The sequence below is a fragment of the Opisthocomus hoazin genome, chromosome 3 (assembly GCF_030867145.1).
Source record: "Opisthocomus hoazin isolate bOpiHoa1 chromosome 3, bOpiHoa1.hap1, whole genome shotgun sequence".
NCBI classification, from domain to species: domain Eukaryota; kingdom Metazoa; phylum Chordata; class Aves; order Opisthocomiformes; family Opisthocomidae; genus Opisthocomus; species Opisthocomus hoazin.
The window spans coordinates 23977006-23995873 of NC_134416.1; the positions used below are offsets into that span (position 1 = coordinate 23977006).

At 35.0% G+C, this 18868-nt stretch overlaps 1 protein-coding gene across 50 annotated transcripts in view; it reads right to left on the reverse strand.

Moving 5' to 3' along the window:
- Positions 1–18868, reverse strand: part of RIMS2 (regulating synaptic membrane exocytosis 2) — a 534102-nt gene that overhangs the window by 106245 nt on the left and 408989 nt on the right. For 39 of the 50 annotated variants that reach the window (XM_075415724.1, XM_075415702.1, XM_075415714.1 and 36 more), the window contains one exon: positions 4332–4364. The exons of 10 other annotated variants lie outside the window; for them this stretch is intronic. In XM_075415724.1, the coding sequence (XP_075271839.1) occupies positions 4332–4364 (33 nt within the window). Of the gene's footprint in view, positions 1–4331; positions 4365–14116; positions 14207–18868 lie in introns of all 50 variants that reach the window. One more of the 50 variants, XM_075415741.1, reaches the window with a different exon arrangement.

Sequence of the window (18868 nt, forward strand, 5' to 3'; positions counted from 1 at the left end):
AACATAGGCACAAACACTTGACAATAACTATGCCTCTGCTTCCAGAAAAGCAAACAGCTATTAACAGAAATTCTTCGGCCATCCTAAGAATGCAAGACATCTTCATTAACATCTCAATGACCAGAAATATGGTCAAAGAATTTACCAAAGAACACAAAACCAACAGTGGTGTATGCACTTGCAAGTAAGTCCCAGGAGAATTACAAATTCAACTAGCAAATCTTTACTGATAAAAAATATATATCTCATGCTATTGCACAATTCTGCTCTCATTTTTAATTATATAATCTGATATTTTTACTATTTTTCCTTCAGCAGACTGAAGATCGGCCTTTGTTTGCATGAATCAGTACAGATGGCTATTTTGAGGACTGGATTTTGAGACCTTTGGTTTCTGGATTTAGTTCTAATCAAAATGCAAAATAAGGATAAAGAGCCTCCCAGCCATCCAATATGATACATCTATTAACATGCTAAGAACCTTCAAACTGAATTTGGAGTTTGCCTAGCCCTTTGGTTTTTGTTGTCCAAATACAGAGTTAGGCTCTTTAAATATCTCAGTCACAGTCTAAGGCTTCAGATTTTAAACACGCCTTTCAAACTAAAGATCACAGAAGCCTTCAGAGATGCACAAGTCATTTAATCATATTTGTGCTAAAATGTTACAAATTCCATGCAGAAACTTCTTTTCAACAAAAGAAAGACAGAAACAAAACAAAGTGCCATCCTGGTCTTTAAAAGAAAGTGTGTCACTGAATAATAACAATAACCCAAAAATAGAGGGATGTCAAGTTCTGTTTATAAAGTGTGAGTTTATCACAGTAGATTCACTCTTGGAAGGACTGGAAAATGTCTCATGATACTGTAAGATAAGAACAAATCCAAATAACTGTTGTCCTTTTCTTCCACTGCAGTTGATCTCTTTAACTCTCTCAATCATATGACTTTTTTTGCCCTTACTTTCTCCAACAGTTTATTTGCCAGACCCTTCTACTGTTTGGCCCTCCACTCTCCAGGGCTGTGAGCTCTTCCACTTTGCACACGCATCTTTAATAGGGTTTCTTAGTTTTTTGTAGGCTTCACCCTCAGCAATCAAGCTATTACACAGAAACATCATTTTCCGTAAAAATGATAAAACACAGAAAAAAATCATATTTCAAAGTCCTTGTCTATTTGAATTTAATTCTCAAAGTTAGCAAAACCACTCATTAATCCTTTGTGCACTCTTAATATGAGAGTTTTGCTCCAGATGTTGCAGAAAAGAACTGGAGTCTCTATTTCCCTGCCTTTCATGGCCCTTTAGAAATGGAGCTGTTCCCACTACTCTACATTCTAACATCCATCCACCTACTCAGAAAGAAGCATTGACTGGGCATCACTACTCCATCCCTTCTCATCCTGGAATAAACCTAGAATTTATTATCCAGCACCATTTCTGCTGCAGGTACACTGACTGCCTTTAAGATGACATGGATCAGCCTTTCCATAGTTTGGGTGGTGAATTTTTGGGTATGGTTACTTGAGTCAGCTCATGTCTAGGCCTAGAAGGCTGAAGAATGTTTTCTGTATCTCATATGTTTGAAGACCACAGTAAGTATTGCTTGCAATTGCAAGTAATTTCTGGCACAGTGGTAACTGGTTGGTCTGAACCATTTTACTGTTGAAAAGGAATATGTCTGCTTCATCACTAAGGTTCTTTGGCAGGCAAGAGCTTACTTCCATTGCTCATATTGAATGCATAGGGAGGTGAAGCAGGCATATGTCTCCCTAACACTTTTCACAATACTTAGGTCCCGTGAAACATAATAGATTATTTCCAAAATATGATTTTAAAAACAAATTGTGAAAAATTTGCATTGCAAAGCTCCTCTTTCTCCCAAGGAAAACAGGATTTAGTCATTAAGGATGCTATCAAGCTGTACTGCAGATAAGAAATTTATATAAAAATATTACAGGTTGCTGGTTTCCAAACTTGCTTTTGTGCTTGAAATATACAGCATAAGCTTTGCATGCACTTGCATAGAACTTTTCAATTAAAAAAAACCTAGGTATTTTTCAGGGAATAAAATTTTCTCGTTTTTGCAATTAAAGATTATAATGTCCAGAGAGAGTAAATGGCAACATTTTTCATTCAATTCCATATTCACATAGTCAGAAATTTTACTTTCACAGCACTTCTTGGTCTAATAACACCTCAAATCAATAGCTAATCCTTTAATTCACGTGAACATTTGGTAGCACGGCAAATACTGTGAAAAGTGTTTCCTAATGAAACTTGTAAATGGAAAATCCTAGTTCCACACTTTTTAAAGCAAATAATAAAACAATGGGAAAGCTTCTCCTTCCAAAGGTATGCCTTTGAAATTTCACCCTTGCTTTTAGCTGCACACAGCTGCTCAAAGTGCCTTGTACTGAAATGTGTAGGCTATTTTGTCATTGAGGGAAAACATGAAAGCATACCCATTTGAAATCTACATCTGTAAATATATTACTATGCACAAAACAAAGTAACTGATCCTGAGTTAAAGGGCAATAACAATAACTTTTGACTGCTGATCGTGATTTTGCATTTCTGTGCTATACAGTTACATTTTTAAGTGCCTAGCACATTTACTTAACACTGTTGGTGAGCTAAACAGTGTTTTTCAAATGTCCATATAAATTAAAAAGTCCAGAAAAGTTAATAATACACAGGTGCTGCCTTCTCACATATGTTCAAGAAACATAGGTGATGAAAATATGTATTTTTCTCAGACACTAGATATCATTTTAAGGTCTGATTTCTTCCAACCCCAGAAATCAGATGGGCTGGTTCAATATTTCGATTCAATGTATGGAATCAGTCAATCACTCAGACAAAGATTCTTGAATAAAAAGTTCCACAACATTCCTTTTCTTTTGTTGCAAAAAGATAGGAAACAGGTCACCCAATCCTCTAATTCCATTTTTGTAATGAAAGAGATTCAGAATCACTGCACAGGAACTGGGAAAGGATCGTAAGCACAAGGTAAGTAAACTCAGTCTTTCTACAGCACAGTATATTAATTCCTAACAGTGGTGATTTACAGCAGATGGAATTCAGACCACACCACCAGTTGTCTTCACTATCCATATTCAGCTTTTTTCCCCTGTAATTGAAGTGATTTCTATCTTGAGATTTGTTTAATATGAAAACCACAGAAAGTAACAGCTGCAGGATCCCATAAAGATAATCTCTGACTGTGATTAGGACAAGAGTAGTATCAATGGTAAAAGTTAGATCTGAAAGAGTTAACCATAATAGTGAAAAGTCAAAAACGTTTGACTAAATGCCACCTAAGTTTAATGGACCAATCACTGTACCCAAAAACTGCTTCAGATTTTTGAAGCTAAATGGCATCCAAGTGGCTTCTCTGATTTGTTGGGATGATAGCAGAGGCACAGGAAATTAATTACAGCTTTGACACAAAAACTGTAAATTTAAATTTTAAAGGTAAATTTAATTAACTTAAATATGGGGAATTTCGTTGGCATTCGGACATATTACAAGCAGGGAAATGTGAACAACTACTGCATTTTCAGAGCTAGAATGCCTTGCTAGACATTAGTTCTCTGCCAGTAACTTAAAGTACATAGAAAATTCAATAAAATGGCAGATTAAAGTTCGACATGAAAGATGAAATCACAAGCAATGCACAATATGAAGAAAAGCCATGAACAATATGGCTAAGTTAAAGCTCCTTCAATGTTTTGACTTCTCGCTCTCTCTTGTTATCATAACCTTATGTGTTACACTTTTTGGCATGAAAGAATAGCTTATGATCACTAATAACTTTACTTCTAATCAAAATAGTTTTTATTCAATGAAGCTAAGTCTCAAAATACAATGCTTGAAATTTAACTTGTAAAATTATTCAGTTCTCAAATTATATCGTTCCCAGGGTGAAAAAACAACTAGTTATATCAGAGTTTCCCTAATTTTGTAGCAGTTTTCAAATGCAAAAATAAAACAAAGTATAGATTTTTTTCATGTTATAGTTGGAAGTTTAAAGGCTAATTTACAGCTAAAGGGGATAGGAAATAAATACTGATATGATAGAAATCAAATCAGTTTAAAGTCTTAAGGTATAACACACATGTCATCATTTACCTTTCAACACTTTGTAGAGTACATTGTGTATAGATAAAAGAAATTACATAAACATCTTAAACTTAAATTCTAACAGTTTGCAAATATTTAAATATATTGAGGGGGAAGAGAGTGAAAAGTATGTGAGGTGAACTGTGACAAAATCTATAGGAAAGGTAAAATGAAAAAAATTACACAGAGAAAAGCAGTAGAAGAGACAGACCTGAGTTTCTTCTCCTTGATGATTCCGCTTCTTCTGTGATCACACCGTGTAATGGACAGACATAGACAAAGGAGATGGGTGTGAGAGGATGTATTCAGAAGGTTAAAACTGACACTGAGGGAAAGGGCCAAAAATTGTTTGAGAGAGCAGTCTGCAGAGCAGAGTTAGTAAATGGGGGAAAAAAGAACACAGACACCAGAAGGAGAAAGAAAGCTGAGGAAGAAGTGGTTAAACTACTGTTGTTGAAAAAGAACAGTAAAGACAGGGTTAGTATAGGAGCTGAGGAAATAACAAAAGTTATAACTGACAGCAAAGTCAATCCTTGCAACGAAGCTGAAGAACAAGCTGGATAGTAAAAGGTAGGTTAACTACATAAACACTTTTGTCCATGACTGTTCAAGTTTTTGGAATGCTACCTACTAGAATGCAAGTATTGTTTTTCAGGTATTGAACATTCAGTTTAACGTCACCAATGGGAAGTCCATTAGTAGTTTTTACAATGGTTAAATTGTTGCAATTTGTGCTGAACCAAACTTCACATACCCAAAACGGAAACCAGATTTTTTTCAAAAGTATATACAAGCCCACGAATATCAGAATCCACATAACACACTCTGGAAAGGACTGCATTATTGTAATGCTCTGCCAAAGGCAATATTATCAAGACCAAAATACAGAATGTGAGAAAAACAAATGTATAGCTATTAACTCTCATGGTCAATTGAGCAGACAGATATTTTTTCAGAACCAAATGTTACTCTCATCTCACAGAAGTCTAAGTTACTGCAAATGCATGCAAGTTAAGTGCCAAAGCAACTGTCTCATTACTTAATTACTTCACATTCAAAACACACACTGCCATTTCAGACATGGAGAATATCTGAGGGACAGTGTCATTCTCTGTACAGAAAATCTACTTGTAGCAAAAGAATGGGAGGAATCAATCTTGAAAAGTAATAATAATTACATAGAACTGTGAAGCTACCATCACTAGCAAAACAAATCCGTTCTTCCAAAAATCATAAAAAGTAATAAAAAAATTATAAGCCCAGATCTAATTTCAACTTGCAGTTTGTTAATGAGTCACAAAACATTGCTCATAATTCATTAACGCTGCAGATGTTAGATTAAGAACTCCAGAAAAGTTTATACACCACAAAAAGATGCTATGATTTTATCCACATTTTACGATCAATATCAAGATATCATTAAAAAATGTGAAATAGAATAAATAATATAAATCAATAAAATGAAATGAAAGACAACACTAAATTTCATCTGATAGCCACTGTTTTCTGTAGATTAAAAAATTTATTCTACATCTGGCAGTTTATAATTTTCATCTACTATCAAAAGCCAAGACTGTACCAAAACTTTGTTGTAAACACAAGCAGCTTGTAACATATATATTTAGAAAGAAATTTTGGGCAATTAAATTTGATTACAGAAAGAACACACAGAAGTGCTATATATGAGATCTGTAATATGAAAGCATAGCAGATGACAGTTTTGACACAGGATGCTACGTATTCACAGTTTAAAAAACAAATTAATGGCATAGAAATATCTTTTTATCTGGGAAAGTACAATGAATCCATAGGATGAAATACAAATAATTGAATACAAAGTCTACTTCTCCCTGGTGTATTACAGCTTGTATTAATATAATGTTTCTATAATTGCTATAACTGTTTATTAAATAAATCATTATTACCACCACCACAACCCAGCTAAAGCACTTAAAATTTTTTGAAAATGTTTTCTTTATATATCAATAGCCCTGAAAAGAGCACTCCTACTACTTCAAAACCAGTTACTAGAAAGTCTCTATCATGACCCCCTTATACTTCATTTATTATTTTTAATATCCATAAAGATGCATGGCATTGAGATGTATACTGCATGAAGATAAATATTTCTTAAGAAAATTTCAAAGGATGTTTGGAATCACATTGTTTCCAAATTAGGAATGTGCCTAGTAAGGTAATGCAAGGCATTCTAGTAGTGTCAGTGGAGCTCAGCACCAACACAGCTGAACACCAGGGAAGATCCCTTTGATGATTTCGGAGCCAAATGACCAGCATTTGGCTGCATATCAGTCACATGTATCAATATTTTTTAAAAACTGCTTTTTAAAAACTCATCATGCAAAGTATTATTTTTTTAATGTTTACATGTAAAAGTGGCAAAAAAAATTAATTACAAATATTTTTCAGTTTTAGGTTTTTACTGATCAAATATATTAGAACAATAATACTAACAGAAGACAGAGACAAAAATAAAAGATAAGTATCTTCTCACTGTGGATACCTGTTCAGCTGATATCTCTTGAGGTAAATGGCTTACAGTTTTTTTGTATTAATTGTTATAAATATTAATAAATTAGTAGAAGTTGTTGTATGGTAATGCACCAACCTCTTTCAATTAACGATGATAAGCAGGAAGTACTAATAGATTGATTAATTTAGACACAATAGCACTTCATATGAATCAATCTCCTCCTGATTAAGAAGCCATGCTCTAAAACCCAAATAGTAATTTGAAGATTCTCTGGCTGTGTAGCTTGTAATCCACTAAAATAGATCTTTTTTGATAGAAATACACTAAAATCTGAGAACAAAATCATGGAATAAAATTCTACCAAATTTACATCATGTCAGTAGGTGGTCTTCATTTGCATAGTTATTGCTTTCTTAGGGAACTAGTATTTATTTAGATCAATTGTTCGTATTGATGTAGGAGAGTGGTAAGTAAAAGTGTATTATACACAGATTTAGAAACAAATGAGACTCTCAATGAATATACTTATGAAGTAAATGAAAACCAGGTATTGTTCTGCAAGTCTGAATAAAATAAAATAAGTATCATCTATTTTATCGTGCTTTGATACAGAACTTTTCATTGTAAGTAATGTCACTTATTAAAGAGAAGTATTTAGGAACTTAGGGTTCAAAAAATCATGTTTGAAAACTTGCAGAGCAAACACGTCCATCTAACATTCTAAAAGCAGCATAGGACAAAGAGATGTAAGTTAGTTACTCTTTTTTTCCTCAAGGCTTGTCTTAATTTCAGTTATCTCTTCTAAAAATAAAGATCTTTCACTGCATACATGGTCTCAGAAATTTCTGTGACTTCCAGATATACAAAGCCTTATTTCTGGACATTCTTCACAAAATAAGATGTGCAATAGCACAATCAAATAGGCATAATCTTAAACCATGGAGGAGACTTTAAGATAGAAATGTTCCATGGAGTCTGTTTATATATTTATATATAAATATGTGTCATTAGTCTGGATGTGATTAAACCTGAATAATGATATAATGCATCTAACTCTCAGGAAAGATATTCCGTGACACCATTCAAACTCTGTTGTGCTAAGGACACAGATAAAAAAGGAAGAGTAGACAGCAGGATAGTTAAGAGTAGAAATATTTGTTAAAAGATTTAGAGTGAATGTCCATTTGACTACATTGAGGTGTGAATAAAATCAGTTTTCTTTATTAGTCTTTAACAGCTTTAAACCACATCTTCCAGTTACCCTTCCTGTAGATACAAAGCTTGTTCCACAGTTCTGACTTTTTTTAAATGAGGTAATTCCCTACTCCTTAAAGGTGAGTTATTTATCTTAAAGTGTAAATCTATACACAGAAAATCACAGCTGTATACCACAGAGATGCTGACATTTTTCCTCAAAAATATGAGCAAAGGACTAACTAGGATAAAGAAAATACAGGGAAGACAGAAGCAATACATTTCATTTTGCAATTACATAATATATGGTATATATAATATATGCTAGGTAAAGACAGTAAGAATATGGAAAATGTGGGTTATTCCTACTCAAAGATAAGGATAATAGAGATGAAGGTAGAAGACAACATACAAGAAGAAATATTCTTAGTAACATGAACTCTATAAATCAAAACAAACCATGTAGACTGCATTACTTTTTCACAAGTCCCAAGAGATAAACTAAATGAAGAGTTCAGAGAGAGTGCTTTTATGATTTTGTTTCTCTGGATAAAGTTTGCATTATAATTTTATACAGGGAAAAAAGACAAAATAGTAACATTTCAAAATAATAATGCACTATAGTAACACATTGGATTTGAAATATCATAAATCCTGAAAAGATCACAAATCTTACTAACGAGTCAGGTGATTTAGGTAGTCAAACATCAATACTACTTCAGAAAAGATACCTAACAGCCTAGATACAAATACACCCTCTATTGTCAATAAAGTATAGATGAACTATTCTAAATCAGGTATCTCCCTATTCTAAATCTATTCTCACCCCAGTGATGTCAGAAAGTTTCACCACCTGCAGAATCAGGTTGTCCAGGACATCACATTATTAAGACTGTAAGAACAGTTTCTAAAACACAAAAAAGCAGTAAAAGGGTATATGCAGAAAGGTATGTGTTTTGTTAGACATTTTCAGGCCACCTCACTGCTTGTGATCCGTCGTAAATTACAGTTATACCCCGATTGCATGCAGTTTGGCTAGGACACTGAAGTGCAATGTCTGACTACATCTGTGCCCTAGTCACACTAGGATTGCAGTTCCCATCCACGGAGTCCCCTTGTCTCTCTTAAATCCAATTCTTTGTTGCTTTGGTACAGACTAGGCATATTCTCTTTTGAAGTGGTATTGGAAAAAATGAAAGCAAGCTTTAAAAAAAGCAAATATCTTAAAGGACTATCTGTTTTAAATACACCATTTATTAATTGTAAGAAGTGTCTCTGGAAAGTGGGCAAACACTCATTTTCCTCAAGAAAACAGTTAGTCATGCCATATATTCAATCTACATTACTTCCCACTTTTCACAGGTTAAATGATCCTCATGGATTTAACATGTGGCTTTTTTTTGTAAATTTTACCCACTTCAATGCTTTTCATATCCTGTGGCACCTTCATAAAATCCTTTTCTGTACCTTCTTCCCAGGCCTCATGACAGCAAATTGAAACTTGCGCCAGGGCCATGGACTTTTTCTTCTTCCCTTTCCCAATCTGTTTCTTTTGGAAACTGTTCTACCGCTCAGTCACTTTTCACCTTCAGCAACCATAAACGAATCCCTGACTCCACTCTACTCCCCTCCTTTTCACAAGCTGGTAATTTTATTCCAGCCTTCTTCTTTAACCATAATTTTTAATTTGTCCAATGCTTATGATGACATTTACATGAAGTACTAGTGTGCTCTCCTTTCTATCTGTGTGTCCTGTCTTTTCCAGCCCCATTCACTCCCTATTTCTAACCTTATCTCCCTTTTCACAATTTTCAATCTATCGTACTTTCAATTCTGACTACACACTTCTTTTAAAATAACCACCACTTTATTTTGAATTATTTTGGCAACTAGTTTATTACCCCAACTTACTCCATGGCAATACTTAAACTCAAAATTATAGTCACATTGAAATTATTTCTGAAAGGCTTTTTCTATGTACAGTCAAGGAATACTTCCACTCGGAAGAAAGACAAACATTGCATAGATTAAACAAGCCATGACTGCTTTCAGACTGAAAGCCAGGCAATATATGGAAAGAATTACCATTTTTACACATACATTACCTTTGTATTTTCTGATGTGTTTAACTTACCATTGTTATGATTCCTCTAAGACTTTAGGACTCTACTAAAGAAACACAGCTTTCCACCAGATAATTACAAGGACACTCCATTTTTCTTTCATTCCATCCCAAGATGTATAAATACATTTCAACAATTCTGTCTCCTTTTGGTCAATTGTATTAAAATATGTCAGTCCTTTGCCACGGTTCTGTTCTTCAACTGTTGCTTAGAAATTAAAAGTGTCTGTGACAAAGGTTGGATATTTAATGACACGGCAAGTTTCTCAACAGGCAACCATAATGAAACTGTTACAGGCTGGTTTCCAGATAGTACCCATCATATCTACTGGCTCCAAGTAGGAAAAACAGGAGAAAACCAATAGTTTTTTCATTTGCTGTCTCATAAAGGTATTTTCTGCATTACCTGTAGCATCTCTGCATGGAGACAGAGTTCGCTAGACTGTATTCAGCTTCCAAGACTTTGGATAGTTAGAACAATTGAACACTTCAAAAACAATTGGCTGGGAACAGAAACGAGTATCACTGCCTTGGTACTCTAAACTATGTGCTTTCTCCCTGATGGGTTCGAGAGACTTAGTGATGATGGTAGATGAAAATCATTGCTTTTTGAGAAAGACAGTATCTTGCCTAACCGCTCTTTCAGTACAGGACACACTCCCCACCCATAGCCTCCATATCTTCCAACTTCTTTTAAGGTATCACATATAAAAATGCAAAACCATGTGAAAATGTTTACATGCTGTGCTTTGCTTTTTCTTCACTGACCAAGGAAATATGATTAGAGAACTAGAGCTTTATTCACTTTCTTCCATATGCCATCTATTACAGCTCAGAAGCAGAGGTGCTGCACGTAAAAATGCTTAATAATATTAGACAGGAACAAATAACTATTCCACATGCTCTTTCATTCGGTGGTGTCCTGAAAATGCAGTGTTCTCTGACAGAGTGCTGACATCGGTTAAAGGAAGGGCACACTCCTTCAAGACATGGCTTGAATTTTGATGCTATGCTTACCCATGACTTTTCAATTTTACCCTTCTAATCCTTTAAGATCTTTGCATAAATACAATTGACTTTGTATAATATACTGAACATAGTTTTGCCTCAGAATATAAGAGATTACAGTCACTGTTAAGAAAACTTGTTGATTTCTGATATTCAGGAACAGGAATATTATCAGCATCTTCTATTGAAAAGCCTGAAATATAAGAACCATTTTACTACTTTATTTAACCTTGAATTGTTCTCCAACAAATTTGCTAATGTAATTTCTAGTAATGCATATTTCTTGAATATTAATGCATCACATGATACAGTATGACTGTTATTTTTTCTGTTATTTGGAATTATTTCTATTATCTATTTATGTTTTCTTCTACAATTTGCTCACACTCTCAGTTCTTCACTCAAGGCATTTATGCAATCTATGTCTATTTTTTCTCCTAGGTTTTCTTAGCTGTAATACTGCCGTGGCTGTTTCCGTGTGACTGGTTAGGTGAAGTTCTTAACAGACAAATTGAACTTAAAAACAGCACAAGCTTCTGTAACAGGCTATAGCAGAAAAATCTTTGTATGAAAAGGCAGTCAAACCAGGGCAACAGCAATATGAGTTGCCCATATTCCTCCTTGCTTCTCTCTACAGACTGCCAACTGCAGCCAGGGACTAAGTTGTGTTAGTATCACCTTGCCATTTCCTGCGCAAACAGAACATTTAAAGCATTTTTTCACAGTTCTGTATAGAGAGTAAATCCCGTATTGGAAAGCTTCAAGGAATTTGAAGTTTTCTTAGGCAGATTCAGTCAGGCTACAACACTGGCAGATCATGGTCACAGATACATTAGGAGCGAGTACGGTGTTATGGCACCTCCTTCCAGATATCCTGACTACTATGCCTTGAAAATGAATACTAAGTGTTTGTAATGATACAGGGGTGTCTATAGCGGACACTAGTGTGCCACACACACCAGGTAATGCAAATCGTGGAAGCTGCATTGGTTTGTTCCCCTGGTACTCCTCCACTGCTACCATGTCAGTACACAGCACTTTTTGGCAGATAGAATCAGTTTGGAAAAGCATCTGACGAATATATGTATGTACTATTGGGTGGTGCCCATTGTAGAGTGTTCAGAACCACCACAAATGTTTCTGCCTCTTGTGTCATTGTCCCATGTGAACATACCATGGAAGATATTGTTGACGATGTAAATCAGAGCAGAACTTATGCTCTTATCAGGCATCAGCCCTCACAGAAAGACCTAGGACTATAGAGTGCAGAACTCGATTTTTACTCAACTTTGTATCTATTCTAGGCTTTGGTAATTGCAGCTGTGGCTTTCCAAACCCATTCTGTGTATTCCTTGCAGTACTGGAAATCAGTGGTACTGTTCCAGACGGAAAAAATAGATAAAAATTAGATAAACATTGCTCTAATATACAAAACACTTTCTAAAGTGACTACTTCTAAATACCCATATTTATTTCTGATTTCTGTTCTTGTACCTGTTTTTTCTGTCTTAGAGTTACAAGATATCATTCATGTTCCAAAATCTAGAATTTCCCAAGAGCAGGCATCTAACAAAAAATGGCTCCTGTTTCTAAAAAATGGGGACGGTGGCTCTGACAAATATTGTTCATAACAGTAAGTGTGCCATCTGCCTAGACCACAGTTCTAAACCCGCCTCCGCTGGGAGGCGGAGACAATGTTCTTACCTAGCTACTAAGGGAAAAATCTGGGCAGAGGCGTTATTTTGCAGCAGTCATCCTCAAAAGGCAACAGTGAAGATCCGTAGACATATTTTGAAACTGCCATGCAATAGTTAAAACACTCAGCTGGAAAAGAAGATATATTACATTCTGACCCTGACTCTTATGAGCAGTACTTGTTTTATGCTATAGCTTCCTCTGATGCGTTAGAAGTCAGGGAATGTGAAATGCAACTGCGGGTCTGGCCTTTTGCAGCTATGTTCCCTAACTCCTAGGTTACAGCACCAATCCAGATTTTGCTGCTCTTCAGTTCTGGCTCTTGCACTTTCAGCTGTACAACAGCTAAGCTTCAACAAAATACTTGGAAGTGATCGGCATGTAGGTGAGCATAAAACTGATGTTACAGCACTAATTTAAGAGGCGGCACAACTGGCCAATCTTGTAAAGTTTAACTTGTGTGATTGGGAAAATTGTTTTTATTAGAATAAGTGAGACAATTAGTATGCCCAACAGAAAGAGATTTGCAGCCCAAAACTGAACATAGGTATTCTTGGAACTGAAAAATTCCCATTCACTTGAGTAGACATGGATCAACTTTTAAATACAGGATGAAACCTGAAATCTAAAGATTTTTCTTTCTCTGGTCTTCTTTTTCTGCTTCTGTATCTTTTTTCTTTTTCTTTCCTTTCCTTTCCTTTCTACTCTACTCCTTACAGTGTGCTTATCACCATAATATCACAGTGACTTTTCATGTGGATAAATTAATGTGATTAGACCTTTTTATTGTCTGATTCAGAGGAGAGAACAATACTATTATTATTATCATTATCATTGTTATTATTATTAGGTTTGTGTTTTATTGCCATGCATTTGTAGGAACAAAGACAGAGTTGAAAAATTGCACTCTGTGTTCAGGTGGAAGAAAAATTGTGATAGTTTTTAGTTTCAGCAAAAATCCATGTACAGGACAGAGGAAGATAGAGTTCTCTTAGATTTGAGAGTGGAGGTATAAAATTCAGCTTATGTAAAGAATTACATCAGAACATTATTTCTGCCATGTGTGATGGTGCAAGAGGGTTTCGGATTCAAGACTTTAGAAAATTACTTTCCCACCATACATGCAGTAGATACGTTAGTTTGGTCAACTAAACAAGAATTAGCACAACTCATACTTGGATTCCTGAGGCTTGCACACATAGATAAAACATAACAAAATCCAAAGCTGAAAAGCAAGCTAAGTCTAATATTGTACCAGAACACTTCTTTTCTAATGCATGTGCATTCTAACATAGCTGTTTACAAAAGCAGATCTATTTTGGCTATTCTAAAACAGAACTATGTAATCTAAATGGTCTCTACATACTAAAAATTTCACACCAAAGTGAAAAAAAATAAGATACATCAAGCACACACACATTACAAAAGCATGAAATGTGTTTTTATAGTCTCATGCTTTCATGTGGTTTTCCAAACCCTAACAAACCTGGCTCAGAATGATGTTTCTTTTTCGGCAATGGTTTGTCATCAGTTATTGTACCATTCACCTTTTTCTGCTGGTCCTCCCATGTAACTTCTAGCATAAATCAAAAAAAAATCAGAAATATTATGTAACATATTATAAGACACCTAATATCATTTGGGACAATTTGATCTAAACAAATGTACTATAATTAACATGGCAAAAAAGTAGATTAGTTCTTTAATTTAGAGGCCTGTGGTGGAGAGAATTAGTAAACATCTTAAACATGGAACAGAACATACTATATGAAAGTTAGTATCCATGTAATTTGTCAAGTATTCTGCTCTCATATTTAACTTTTGGAATAAAAAAGCAGGAGGTTATTTACACAATAATTCTTCCATGTTTAAAAGTTTATACTCTATATTTTATAGCTTCTTACAGTATCTTTGTGTTTCTGTGAATTAAGAAGGATGTTAAAATTCTTTTGGTAAAACTGTCTTTGCAAAGGTGTAATTCCAACAAACAAACAAACAAACCAAAACTCAACCAGCAATCACATATGTTATCTTTAAATTGACAAAGTATTTCTCACAACATATTGTTAGGCCAAAACTAGGTTGGATTTACTTTCTAAATCTGGGATTTATATAAATTCAGTTTTTATTTTAGGCAGATTAAGTTACTCAGTAAATTTCTCTTGCTAATTATGGATCTTGTACCCTGAAACTGGCATTACTGACCTAAGTGTTCAGAAAAAGAACTATAAATAGGAGCACATATCTTCTCCAGACAGAGACTTTATTCCCTACACTTGCAAGACAGTCTTTCTGAGCTTGTCAGATATTTTTGGTCCATACTGTAATCCTCCATCTTCTGACAATTAAACTGGGTGGTTAGCATAACACTACAGGTTTTAAACCTTTTGGTATTGTATACAAAAACCATATCTAGACCAACTAACTAGACACATTCAATACCCTAAACTCCATTTATGCTTTGGGCTGTAAAGAATCTGCTTATTTTGCTGATTCAGAAAAGTGCAGTTCCTCACAGTCATTGCCCATGGGTATAACCACTGCTGTCGTCACAGAAATAGCCAGTGATGGAGAAGAATACAGTAGATACAGAATACATTTTCAATCTTATAAATTCAAAATAAATTCACATAAAGTGGTATTATCCTGTGACTTTTTTTTCTTTTTAGATAAGACTGATGGATATCTGTAGGCATCCTGCAGCCACCTTATCTGTGGGTGCTGTTGTTCTATGACAAGCTGCTGTCCTCTAAAAGGTGATTTTGATTTTTTTAAATGGTGGGGCTGTAGGATTCAAGTAATACGTCAACAAAACTGTCAATATAATCATTTCATTGCACCACAGATATGAATGTTGAAACAGAAACTGTCATCTTTGGAGTACCATGTGTAGTACTAAACAAGAAATTTCAAAACGAACATTCTTTTTCCAAACTTTGGAAATAAAATCTTATTAAGTTTCTTCCTAACAAAATTCTTTCATTTTCTCTATGAAATTACATGTTTAGTGATAAAATATTTACTGATGCCATCTGTGTTTCCTTTTTTCCTGGATGAATCAAGGAGAGTCTTCTTTAGTAACACACAAAAAAAATTCAATTACTTTAGTAAAGCTGCCTTTGAATTTAAGGAATTGTCACTGCTAAGAAAAAAAATTAGACAGTCATTTAGGTCAATTAGTGGAGATACTTAGAATAAGATAAAAAGTAGGCAGACAGTAATCTCATACACAGGATTTTGTCAGGGTATGTAATGAATAGTTTAAATACTAAAGAATATCAGGAAGCCTAAAGTGATTTCCATTCTAGTTTTATGGCAGTTTTAGAAGACAGGACCTTCTTAATCAGAGATCTTTCTCAGAACTCCTGATTCAGTTCTAAATCTGAAAAGTGTAGCTTGCTCAGTCACCAAAATCACTCAACATACCAAAGTTACCTACCAAAAGAAAAGTTTTCCTAAGCCTTTGGGGAGCTAAGGATCTAGAAAATAGCACTTGGGAGCACTCTAGAAACGCTTCTATAACAGCAGTTGAGCTGACAAGCATGATGACAGAAACTTCAAATAAAAATACAACTCTTTGAATAAATATTTTTTCCTGGTGTAACCTTAAGAAAGAAAAAAAAAACTATTATAAAGAGCAAGACAGGCTACTATTTATGTTTATACTAAAAGCAATAGTATGAGCATATAAACATTTTCGGAAAAGGTTTCAGTGATCATTCTTCTATAGCTTTAGTTATTCTTATGGCATGTCAACATCAGATTTAAATGGCTGCTTGATTTTCAGCAGTTAAGTAAATTTGAGATTGAGTATACGCAGACTGGAGGTACTCCAGATCAGGTGAAAAGCTTCATTGGCTTCTGGAGCACTGCAAGAGTTTGGCTAGTAATGGTTATTATTACAACTGAGAAATAAAAATAGATATACCCATTAGATATACTCCAACATTTAACCTTTTCTTCACCTTTTTCTAATTCCATTTCCATCTCCATGTGCTGCAAAGCTGAGAATACGTGTTGTTAAAGTAGAGCTTTCTGTCTGGGAACTAGTAAGAGATGCTCATTAATAGGTAAAACAATAAATGTCGGTGCTGTCCGTATCCTCTCTGTCTAGATAAATATACATCACAGTCTTTAAAATCTCTTTTTTTCCACAAGGCAAAGGGCCACCACGTATCCCCTTGTTGCTTTAACCAAAGCCAACTTTGGCCAACTTGTAAATATTGGGAAAGAAATCATATAGTTTTCTACTTCATCATTCACCTTTTACCACTCTCACTTCCTATACAAATGAACTTCAGTCTGTCTTCTGTGGTGACACTCAGTTTTGACTCACATATAATTAAAGATGTAAAATTTTGAATATACAAACAGACCTCCTATAGATTACATGAAACATGAGATTCTTGAGTCAGAATATTTTAGTTATCTGATGCACCTTTGAGGATAGAAGGATTTGACAGGTTCACCGATCCTGATTCTTTCCCATCAGTATGAAAGGTACAGTCTTCACATGTAGCTGTTTCACCAGATGCAGTTCCTGCACCTACCCCCTGGGCACTGCCCACCACAGTGAATTATATAGCCGGGCTCTCCCCGCTGCATGTCAGATGACACTTGGGAATGATACCCACTCTGCTGCCTGGGAGAGGGGGGTGGTGCACTCCAGTATGTCTAGTGCGAAGTACAACCTCAGCTTTTCTTACATTTTTGTTTAGAATATTCATCTTCAAAAATATTAAAAATATGGAAATATGGTAAGAATAGTTGCATATCTCCAGTTTTCTGAATTTCTAAACACGCCAACTTAGCACCATCAATGTTGCAGTTGAACTGGAATAATACAGCAAACTGCAGAAGTACAAGATGATGCAGCAAAACACCAGACGCAATGATGGGGAGTATTCTTATGCAAATACTACCCCCTCCTTTCTTTCCTCCACACTACAGACAGAATTAGCCTTTTCCACAATTACCCTTTGCTTGAAATATTTGTATATACTTTCTCTTCTATTTGAATTTGTATTTTTATATTAAATCCATTCAGCTTTTATGTTCTTTTCAGCACCTAAAATTTCTGTGAACCATTTTTTATCAGTGCATTTCTAGTTTTAGACTTTTAATTAAGTTATCATAAAGTCTTTACTTTTTTATTAGGACATACTTAATTTAGTCATCTCTTCCTGCAAATGAAAAATCCTCAGAATTTCTTTCTATTTTTAGTTTTAGAAGATGAGTGCTCAGAGAAGAATTATGTTCTTAATAATGTATGGTGACAACTACTGTAAAAATGAATGAAAAGTAGATTTGGCTAGTGCTTCTTTAACACAAAGCAGCACAACAACAAGCCATTAGAACTATGGTATAAACTATCAAAAACTGAGAAAATACATTTTGAACCAGATACTCAAGATCTTTAACTCATGTATTATGAATACAAGAAGAAGAATTAATTAAACACATAGAAAAGGCTAAATTCATGTTACACAAGTTATAATTTACAAAACAAAGACCCTAAGAAAACAAAAAAAGCTATCAGTCTCTAGAGTTCACAGAGAGAAATAATTTCAGCTTGGTCAAACCTCTACTAGGGGAATGCAAATGGCTTCAAGTCATGATACATGAGTTGTCCCAGACATACTACATTACATCTGGAATTAATTCAGTCCGACCTTGCACCACCAGCATGCTGCTAATGGCATTAAGGCCAGGTCTAAGTGGCACAAAGTCAGCAATCAAGGCTTTATGCCAGGCTGCTGCTGCTCCTACATCAGAGAAACCTTCAGATGTCTCAGCAAAACAGCACTGGTGTTCCCCTACCCGACTGTAACAGGAGTTAGACTTGTCCAACATATGAAGACAAATAACATCATACATAGTCTTTTTCTCACAAATTTAGGGCAAGACCTCCTGTCTTGCCAGGTAACATTCTATAGTGAATCTGAGGATACCGTTTTTTATCTTCCCCTGCTTTTTTTTCCTCCATGCACCAGAAGATCATTTTAAAGAATGATTTTATACATTAGAGCTCAGGGCATTCATCTGAGACGTGATGATCCGTGTTTCCTCCAAAGAGTGAAATGAATTTGGGTCTTGCATCTTAAATCATTGTCCTAAATGCTGGTAAAGTGTGGACAGTATAAAGGCAGGGACTGCATGTCTCCTTTGTGCGTTTTATGAGCCAGACAAATGGTGCATGTGTGCATGCACCACCTCCCCCCCCCACCTTCACATGAAA